Here is a 10,953-nt window from a genome sequence, read left to right as displayed (position 1 = left end):
ACCCCGGCGGCTTTGATAGAGGTGCAAACATTTGGGGGCAGATTTACATAAAATAGCCGTGTTTAATCCCACTGGCCGCAATTAACATCACAGGCTTCCCCGGGCACCGTTCTGATATGGCCGCAGGGAGCCAATCAGCTGGGTCGGCCGGACACATCAAAGGGGTTCTCCTCCAATCAGGGGAGCCCCCCCACAGGCATTGTGATGTCACCAGGCGATATTTATTGGGGGGGTATAATTGCTACCCCCTTGGCCAGTTCCAGTCGCGCTGACCAGAGAGGTCAAGTGGATTAACCCTTCTGCCACTACATTGCAACCAGCCTGGATCCTTCCCACTGTAAGCAGCCAGGACCCCCTCCCAGGAGCCTCGGGGGCCTCCTCTCCCGCGTGGCTGTTCAGTGTGCAATCGCCTCTGATAAGTTCTACCAGGAGTTGGAGCCAGACCTGAGGCTGGAGGTGGCTCCTAGGCAGTAAGTGGTTTTGGGGGAGGGGGAGGAGAGAGGATGAGTTCTCCCGGCACGGAGAGCTCCGGCAAGAGCTTGCAGTACCGGGTGGACCATCTCCTAAGCGCGGTGGAAAACGAGCTGCAGGCTGGCAGCGAGAAGGGAGACCCCACGGAGCGGGAGCTACGAGTCACTCTGGAGGAGAATGAGCTGTGGCTGCGCTTCAAGGAGCTCACCAACGAGATGATCGTGACCAAGAACGGCAGGTAGGGTCGGGACACCGCTGGCAACCCCGGGGGGGCCCTGCCCAGCTTCCACTGCTGCTGGAGACAGCCGCAGCCCCAAATGCTTGCACAGCCACTGGGGCTGAGGAGGCCCCTGGCCCCGAGTCCCGCTGGGGTTCTCTCCCCCCAGTTAAAGGATCCCTCCCTGCAACATTATGTGGGGCCGAGTCTGCTGCCCTCACGCTGCTGGAGACACCGTTATCTAATGCTGCGGGAGACTCTGCCCCCCGCCCCGGCGGTACTTATTTCTCCCCCCTTTTTACTGGAGACTTCCCTCCCTCCAATCCAGTCCTGCTGGGGAGGATCTCCCCGTAACGTGGCTGGAGAACCCAGATCCTCTGCTGGGGGCCCCTGACGCTGCCGGGGGGCCCTCCTCCCAGGGCTGCTGGGAGCCCCCTCCCCTCTGCCCAGCGCGGCCCCGGAGCGGGGGAGGCTGCAGCCCGGAGCGGGAGCCGAAGGTGGGGGCCGATTAGTTTTGGCCCGGAGCCGCACAAAGGGCCGGGGGGTGGTTTAGAGCCGGCTGATCCTTTGCTCCGGGGACACCCAGAGAAAGGTCAAGGGCCAGGCAGGTGAGAAGCTAACGCGGCTTCCTGGAGTCCCGTGAAATAGCGGAGCGGGGCTCAGGGCACACCGGAGCCGGGATCGGCCTTGCTCTGAGGCCCGCGCTGGGGCGAGCAGGAGCCCTGGCCCGGCTGCCGGCGCCCCCCGGAGGTCCCCGCTGGCTCCCCCGCACAATGCGCCTCTCCCTGGCCCTGCTCTCTCCCCCAGGCGGATGTTCCCCGTGCTGAAGGTGAGCGTGTCCGGCCTGGACCCCAACGCCATGTACTCCTTCCTGCTGGACTTCGTGGCCGCCGACAATCACCGCTGGAAGTACGTGAACGGGGAGTGGGTCCCCGGGGGCAAGCCCGAGCCGCAGGCCCCGAGCTGCGTCTACATCCACCCGGACTCGCCCAACTTCGGAGCGCACTGGATGAAGGCGCCGGTTTCCTTCAGCAAAGTCAAACTCACCAACAAGCTCAACGGAGGGGGGCAGGTGAGTGGCGCGGGCCGGAGCCGCCCAGGGGCCTGGCCAAGCGTGGCCGGCCAGGAGCCCAGGGGAGGGGCGCCGAGCAATAGCGCCCGCAAAGCTGCCCCTTCTCAGCGCTCCGGGCTGCGCTGCGGCGGCAGAGACCTTCTCCCAGAGCCCGCGTCTGCGGGGTGTCGGAACTCGGTGGGGACAGTGGGACGAGACCCCCCCGCCCCAGGTTATCCTGTCAGCAAAGTCAGTCAGGGTGTAGCTAAAATTCAGGGCGGGGAGAAAACTTTTCCAGAGCCTCTCGCTGTAACAAGCAGCCCAGCCTCAATGGCGTGACGGCTTTCCTCCGAGAACACCTATCCAGGATTGTCTGTAAACTTGTGACCCGTTTCAAAGGCTGCCCCTGTAGAACACGGAAATCAGCCAGGGCTTCTAACTAGAGGAGTTTATTTTATGTAACTAGTGTGCTGGAGTGGTCTAAAAAACTGGTCGCTTTTTAAGAGCGAAAATAAAAACGCAGACCTATATGCCTGAAAACCAGGACAAGGAGTCTGTCTAGTAGATTTCACCAAGAAAGGGGAACTAGATTTCATTTGATCCCTACATTAGCTATGAAGTTGTTCTTCAGTTTTGTTGACACTGGGTTTTGTAATCAATATCATCTATAATTTTTGACAAACTAACTGGGCTGTTTTTGTCCTGGTGAAACTTTCCAAGCAGATCATGGATTCTTTGGGGGATTTTTTAAAAATAGTCATTTCAGGGTTGAACTATTTGATAATCCAAAGTCTATCTATCTATCTATATCCAATCTAATCTTTGTATAAATAGGCTGCCCTGCCAAATATAATGGCGGATAATATTTAGGCAGATACTTTAGTTGCCTGAGGTTTACCTTCTTTTGTCAGGCTTCACTTTTAGAATTTACTACTGTCTGTTGACTTTCCGACCCCCCCCCCCGAAATATCCAGCGTTAGGTTTTTAAAATCAGAAAGTGCTCTGTAACTGTAGGAATTTGCATCCCACTGTGACAATGCTTATCTGTGCTATTATATGTTTACAGATCATGTTGAACTCCTTGCACAAGTATGAGCCTAGGATTCATATAGTGAGAGTTGGTGGCCCTCAGCGTATGATAACCAGCCATTCCTTCCCAGAGACCCAGTTTATAGCTGTGACAGCTTATCAGAATGAGGAGGTATGCACAAAATGGGAAAGAAACCTACATGCACTTATATTCCCTGAATTAGCAAAGTGAAAGACGCTGGAGCAAAATATTTGTCATGTAACATTTTTTCACTTCTCTGTATTTCATTTTAAATTGTATATAAAGTGTTTGTTTTAAATTAAATAATAAAGCCCAATAAATAAATAAATAAATGGCCATTTAGTAACACTAATTCCCTGTTTCCTATATTTTGTAACTTTATTTGTTAAAGTATAATTATAAAGATTCTTTGGAATTCATCAAAGTTAACTACTAATGTTAGAAAATCAGTAAGAATAAACTCACCATTTTAAAGTATATGAAATAATAATAATACATGAACTAATTGGAAATATCATTTTCAGAACTGACTCTTGTTTTCAAATAACTAAAATGTACACTTTAAACTTCAATTAAACTGTAAGTTACTAAGCTTATTATCCTAGCTGAGATTTGTTGTTCATTCTGGTCTATCCAGAAACCGAAAACTCTTTATAATTGTCATTAGTGTATCCCCTTTCATATGTGTTTCCTTAATAGGATAATAAAACCAGGCAACTTAGTCAGGCAGTGACAGTGGATGTCTTTACATTTTGTCGAGAGAATAATTTCAAGTCTGCTGTTAACATTTGAGATGTTTGGATGCTGTTTAGTTACTTTACATAAGTCCATACTATGGCCTTAATCCTACTGCCACTGAAATCAATGATAAAATTCCACTAATTTTAGAGAAGCAGGATCAGGTCCTAAATACGGTATTATAATGAATAGTAACACTTGCAAAATAAGATTTTTGTTGTTGTTTTTAGATCACAGCTTTAAAAATTAAATACAATCCATTTGCAAAGGCTTTCCTTGATGCAAAAGAAAGGTGAGAATTCTTGACTAAACCCAGTTACAGAATTTACAGAAAAATTACATATTTGTGAAAACACATTTATTTCAAATTCTTTTCTTTGACTAATGAAATGTGGCTTCTTTCACAGAAGTGATCACAAAGATATGATGGATGAAGTCGGAGACAATCAACAGTCTGGGTATTCACAGTGTATGTTTAATTTCATACTATTAAGTATATAACTTTAAAAAATACCTCATCTTTCATCTCAGCTTCTCTTATATTTCCTTTCTATTACAGTTTCGTAGTATGTTATAGCTGAGTAAAATTTAGAAACCAGTGTTTGTTTGCAGGCACATGTTAACTCTCACTATAGATTAAGTATGACATTCTTGATAATACTTAGTCCTGTCTTGAGTGCAGGGGACTGGACTAAATGACCTTTCGAGGTCCCTTTCAGTTCTATGATGAGTGTCTGAATCTTATGAATACTGTTTTGTAGTTTTTCATCTTTCTCATTGTGTGTAATATATTTTATTAAAAACATTAATACTGCCTTCAAAAATTCATAATCACATTAGTTTTCTGCAAGACAATGGGTCTTGGATGTAAAGAATGCAATATCTGTGGGGAGATTAATGGAAAGAGTGTTTTATTTCAAATGGTAACAAAAATTAGTGAGAATAAACTCACCAGTTTAATTAATTAATTTATTTTTAAAGTACACGAAGGAAATTGGAGGCAGCAGGTTTAAAATTCTTCTGTTTTCAGATGGCTAAAATGTCACTGGTTTAGAATTTTAAATTGAATTTTGTTTTAAAGGAACATTGTCAAAAAACTTAGGTCCACAACTTGAATAAATGGGCTTTTACAAGATATAATGGGAATAGAATTTTTAAAAAACTCTATGAAAACATTTTCTTTTGCATTTAAACATCATCCCACATCAGTATTGGAAACCCCAAGCACAGCAATGTTGTGCTAATGGAGGAGAACCAAAAAGAGAAGCTACAAACAAAAGATTAAATTAACCAGTGTAGTTTTACTGTCCAGAGTTAATGACGTGCAAAATATACACACACAACATAAAAAATGCAAAGTTTTAAACATATTTCAATTTTAATAATCTAAGGTGTAATTAGTAACACAGGTTAAGAATTCTTAAAAATATAAATTTTATTTTGACAGCATCTATTGTAAAGGGCAGGGAGAAGCCAACCTGAATAATGTTATTCAATAGTGCTGGGAGGGAACCTGTTTTTTGCCCTTATTAAAATTGCCCTTTTTCTCAATTTTTCTTTCAAAATGATTTTTTATGCGAGGAGACATGTATCCACATTTCACTTTTGACAATTGGCATTTTCTGATGGAAAAGCATTGTGTTGGAAAATTTCTGACCAGCTCTAATATTTAACTTCAGAGTAATAGTGTTCAAAGGGCTCATAACATTCATAGCTTGCCCTGTGGCATTATGTATCAGTTAAGGAGACCAGATAGCAAGGGTGCAAAATCAGGATAGGGGTGGCAGGTAATAAGCACCTATATAAGACAAAGCCCAAATATCAGGACTGTCCCTACAAAATCAGGACATCTGGTCACCCGAGTATCAGTGCTACAAAACGTCCTCTCTTTCTCACAGTAGGTGGCTGGCTTATTCCTGGAACTGGGAGTCTGTGCCCCCCCTCCAATCCTCATGCTCAATTTGGAGCACCTCTATCACTGTCCTCTGCTCACAGCTGTGAAAGATTCTCATCGCTGAGGAATCACCGTTCTGCCCCTTACCCCAATCCATATGCCCACAGAAACAACTCTCCAAGTAAGTCTTTATTATTCTGTAGCTATTTAAAGAGGGAAATTAACCTAGTGGTTCAAATTCTGATAAATTACATCATTGTAAATCTGGAGTAATGTCACTGGAACTGAGATCAGTATCTAGCTCCATTTGTGCTGAGGGCTTGTGACAACAATTGAAAGGCAATAACAAAAAGTAAATACGTTTCTCTAGCCTCTTAACAATGGAAAAGTAAGATTGTGTAATGCTCTATCTAATGTTAGGTTATTAGACAATTCTGTGCTAGCATTGTCCCTGTGTCCTACTGTAGAACAAGAATCTTGAAATGAAGGAATACTTCAATGATTTTTAGCCTAGGAAAGCTTAGTTTATTCTGGCAATATTCATCAGTTTAAGTCAGTGGCCCCCAAACTGTGGGGCGCGGCCCGTTAAGGGGGCACAGAGGAACATCTCAGCGTGCACGTCAGGGCCTGGGCCAGCCCTCACAAGGGGGTGGGGAGGGAGTGCCACCCAGCCTGCTCCGGCCCCACCCTCGGCCTCTGCTCTCAGCTGCCGTACCCTGTTCTCAGCTCCCAGCTGTGGATCCGCTTCTGGGCCAAAGGGGTGCGGACACCTTCTATTACTGGTAAGGAGGCGTGCAAGAGGAGAAGTTTGGGGACTTGGTTTAAGTGAAGATAGAATATACGTATCTGAAGAATTTGAGGAAGCACCACCTTAAAGAAATGGCAGTGAATTGAATAGACTTCTAGTTATGGTAATGGAGTCAAGTGGCATTAACCTAAGTAAATAACGGAGGGCCTAGTTTTGCCAGCATTACTCACATTGAGGAACATCTTAATCAACAAGACTACATGTGCAGTAAGGTACTCCTCAAAATAAGTCAGGATGATGGAATTGGGTGAATAATGACAGTATGTCTATCCAATTGCACTTCCATGAGAAGAAAGGAGGGAATGTTTAACTAACTGCCCATCCAGGACTTCCTATGGGTTTTTCTCTCCCAGCCAATAAAAACTACTGAAAGGGCTTTTTGGTTGTTTGTTTTTAAAAAACAGCTTAATATTTTAAATTTTATAAAATATTATGTAGGCTAGGTGGCATAGTCATCATCAAATTGTTCCAGACACAGCCCATAGCCTGACTGTTCTTACAATACATAATTCTGTAAAGAGTGTTAAAGTTGAAAATTTGCATGTAGTTGATTTTTGTTGCATCTTGAACCTTTGCATGGATTTTGAAAATTCAAATAAAATTCCGTGAGAATAATTGACTACTCTGTGTGCCCTGCTTCTTCCCCCATCCTCCATAAAGGATTTTTTTCCTCCCCTTAAGTTCATATGCCACAGCAACCTTTTCTGGCTGTGGAGGGTGGAATGGCATTGAGGCCATTGCTAATTTAGCCCCATAGTTATGACAGAGCTACATAATGCACTCCCCTCATCAGAGGCTGAGCATTTTGGCATAAGGAACTACTGGAGGTAGGAAGTGAAATATGCTCTGGCAACTGAACTTGGGCACCTCATATAGCAGACTGGCACACCACCCACTTGACAGCCCCAATAAAATTGATAGTTTGATACAACTGGTAGATATGTGTGTGTGTGTGTATATATATATATGTGTGTGTGTGTGTGAGTATAGATATACAAAGCAGTAATAAAAAAGCCATACTCTGCATTGAAAATGAGAATTGTGCCTCACTTTAACTGCTAATCTGCTTGTTAAGTGCTTGCTTGTTTTTCACAGCAGCCTATGCTGATAATTCCTCGGCCTGTCTTTCCATGCTCCAATCCCATGACAACTGGTCCAGTCTAGGAGTTCCCACACACACTAGTATGCTGCCCATGAGTCACAGCACTGGCACATCTACCAGCTCCAGGTAGGATTCAGTCCCTTTTCAATGCAGCCCCCCAAATCTTCACAAATTAGAGTATGTTGGGATTTTTTAATTGAAAAAAGGAGTGAACAGGTCACCGTCATCTTGAAATCTAGTCAGTTTTAAAGCAAAGAGTTACAAGTAGACATACCCTGTCTCTCAGGGTATGTCTGTACTACAAGGGCTATAGTGGCAGTCCGGCAGCTAGGCTGCTTTAGTGTAGTCTCTCGCTACACCGATGGAAGGGGTTTTTCCATTGCTTTAATAAATCCATCCCCTTGAGACGCGGTAGCTGGGTCGACAGAAGAATTCTTCCGTTGACCTAGTGGTGTCTATATTGGAGCGTTGGTCTGCTTAACTATATCTGTCAGGGGTGTGAATTTTTCACACCCTGAGCGACATAGCTAAATTGACCTAAGTTTTAGGTGTAGATCAGGTCTAGTCTCTCTTCCTATTTATGGCTTTATTGTCACATTTTCCTTTTTTAATGCTTTTTTTCTCTTCCCTGTTGATATATAAAAAGCCCCTTATAAATATGTGAAAATAACTGGCAGTACAGGAGAAACAGTGAAATGGACTGTACACACAGTGCTGCCAAATGCACAAAGCAAACTCACTGGAGAAATAAGGAACAATTATTTTCTCGACTTTCAGTTCTTGGAATCTTAAGTGTTATTTATAACAACAGTAAGTAAAAATAACACTTGGACAAGTGTGAGAGATCAAGCAAACAGTATCCCTTTAAATAATAGCCCTTGTTTATTGCTTTTAAGAGAGCTCAGTGAAAACCATCCTCCTGTCATGGACATATATCATGTCTCTTTTTTAGACTTATGATTATCTTGATAAAATATTGGCTCACCTGTTGAAGGAAGTTATCTGATGTTGAATTTGTACCCAATCCCTAGGAACCTCAACTAGAAGTTATTGGGGAGCCTGATGGGATTTTGCTATTGACTTCAATAGGATCAGGGGTTGGCCCTCTATCTTTTTTTTTTAAAACATCTTGCAGTTCAAATCTGTAGTCTAACTATTCTGCTAATATACATGAATTGTGGAAAAGGCACTTATTTATGAAATGTGCAAGTTAGCATTTATCTGTTAAAATATACCATATTTATTACTAATACAAACTACTAGATACTTTTTTTACTAAACATAAATTTATTGAAATAACAAGTACTCCCAAGCACTTCTTCTCCCTCCCAAAAATGTCTTTACATTTGGAAGGCAGCAAAGTCCAGGGCACTGGATTGAGAGTCAAGAACCTGGGTTGTCTTCTTGGTTCTGCCATTGAATTGCTGTGTGACCTTGGGCAAGTCACTTCACCCCTCTGGGCCCTGGTGCCCTATCTGTAAAATGGGGATAACAGAGATAATGTAAAGTGCTTCGGGATCTATGGGTGAAAAGTGCTGTGTAAGAGCTAAATAATAAATGGAAAAGCTAAATTTATCCTCTTTAAATTTTTCTCACAGATCAACTTTTTTATTTCTGGTCCCAGGTAAAGAACTTTTTTATAGGTGTGTGGTGGGGGGAGTAGAGGGATGAGGTGGGAGCTCATGTTCATGGGAAGATTTGGGTAGATTCTTATCCTCACAGCATGCTGGCTGCAGCAAATCAGTGTGATCCACAGTTTAAGTGCTTGAGACTTCTCTCGTGTACTGAAGTAGCAAGAACCTTCCCAAAGTTCTTCTCTATGCATAAAGTAGCTGAATAAAAACACACTTGGAATATGCTTTGTGAGGTGTAAAACTGCATAGCTGACAGGGAAAACTGGGTTAATTAATAATCCATATTATCTATCCTTCTCTCTTACAGTCAGTATCCCAACTTGTGGTCTGTGAATAACAGCACCATCACACCCGTGTCTCAGTCAGGTGGGATGTCCAATGGACTGAGCTCCCAGTTTTTGCGAGGCTCTACAGCACACTACCCACCCCTTCCTCACTCTGTCACTGCCTCCTCCTCGGGATCTCCGCTGTATGATGCTGGCACACCAACAGACATTTCTGACAGTCAGTATGATACCTCTGCACATAATAGGCTGGCATCCACATGGACTCCTGTCACACCACCTTCTATGTAAACCAAGCCCTTTCTTTAAGATAAAGACTTTCTAGCTATTTAGTTACTCTTCATACTGAATCCGCAATGAAGTCTTGAGGAGGGGAAAAAGAGACATGAAGTAAATTACAAACAAAAAAACTGCACTGCTTTTGTATAAAGTAATTGAATTATACTTCTTACAGTATAACAGTGTATCATTAGCAGCATATAGACCTTATGAGTGCAATTCTTGTATAGCAGATCCACTGCTCTACCTTTTTAAAATAAATATTTTTAATCCTTTTCAATTTGGCAGAGATGGGCCTGAGACACCAAAGTTTGACCCATATTCCACACTTCTCAATGTTCTTTGAGTACATGGATCTGGGGTTTTGTTTCATGCCCATCTTGACAGTTTTGTCAGTCTTTTTTTTTTTTTTTTTTTTAAATAAGCTACTTCCTGTCAATTGCCAGTTAACGTTTTGCTTAGTTGTAGTTGTGAGAGAAGCTTTATTAAGTGCATAGTTTGAATCAATCTCAAATCTACACAAATTTAGCTAATGAGTGAAATTTGGAAAACTGTGTGCACTAATGTATATTTGTCATGAGAATATGTGGTATTCTGGTAGTTAACAGTTTTATGCACAACTGTATGCTTATTTCCTTGCTACTGAATTAAATGATGAAGACAATCAGCAAGAACTTTTTTCTGCATAATAAATGCAATATAAAATTTTGCTCTAGTCATCTTTACCGAAAATACCCCCTTTTTAAGGTGAGTTTCATTGTTTGATCATATAGCCAATGAGCAACTTTCAGGCTAACTAAACTCCTGCCTTTCAAACAGCTGTTATCTAATGGAGGCCTCCATCCAAAGTCCTTGGAAACCAATGGAAAGACTTTAATTGACATTAATGGTCTATGGCCCAGGCCCTAAATGAGAGAAGAAAGTCAATACCTAACGGTTCTTTCTAATTTATTTTAGTTCAATATTGTACTCTGATCAATATTTATTATTTGTTAGGATGTGACTTTGTTTTGTACATTTTAAGATGTGTATATAATCCGTCAATATGCTATGTACCTTAAGACAATCATACATAGGACATGTCACCCCAAGACATATGGAAATAGTGTGGATCCAAGTAGTTAAGTTATTATACATGAGCAAATCCCAAATGTCAGTAATTTGGGATGGGAGTATAGATATAAGATTAATGTACACCAACTGCTTGTCTTCACTAGAAGATTAGGTCATGGTAATGTCCTTGCTATCCATGCCTCATGTCTTTGAGGGCTCTTATTAACTACAATGAGTTGACCTAATCATCTGCTGAAGACAAACCCCAAATGTTGGGTCAAAATGTGCCTTTGGATGTGCATTCTGGTCCCACTGACTTCAATGAACACACATGTGAGGGTGGAATCTGACCTTTATGCATAAACCATAAC

General features: G+C 42.7%; 1 protein-coding gene across 3 annotated transcripts; it reads left to right on the top strand.

The window, feature by feature from the left end:
* The first annotated feature begins 503 nt into the window (after positions 1-503).
* Positions 504-9,541, top strand: TBXT (T-box transcription factor T). 3 transcript variants are annotated; one of them, XM_077811810.1, is made up of 8 exons: positions 504-709; positions 1,496-1,760; positions 2,806-2,940; positions 3,759-3,820; positions 3,936-3,997; positions 5,430-5,603; positions 7,329-7,458; positions 9,274-9,541. In XM_077811810.1, exons 1-8 carry the CDS (start codon positions 504-506, stop codon positions 9,539-9,541), a joined length of 1,302 nt encoding a protein of 433 aa, XP_077667936.1. The 3 variants fall into 3 exon arrangements, with proteins under 3 accessions (XP_077667936.1, XP_077667935.1, XP_077667937.1); XM_077811809.1 differs by having other exon boundaries at positions 5,427-5,603; XM_077811811.1 differs by lacking the exon at positions 5,430-5,603.
* Positions 9,542-10,953: the final 1,412 nt, after the last annotated feature.

The sequence above is a fragment of the Eretmochelys imbricata genome, chromosome 3 (genome assembly GCF_965152235.1).
Source record: "Eretmochelys imbricata isolate rEreImb1 chromosome 3, rEreImb1.hap1, whole genome shotgun sequence".
In the NCBI taxonomy this organism is placed as follows: domain Eukaryota; kingdom Metazoa; phylum Chordata; order Testudines; family Cheloniidae; genus Eretmochelys; species Eretmochelys imbricata.
Note: the sequence above shows the minus strand (reverse complement) of the source record. Positions and strands in the feature narration are given on the sequence as shown.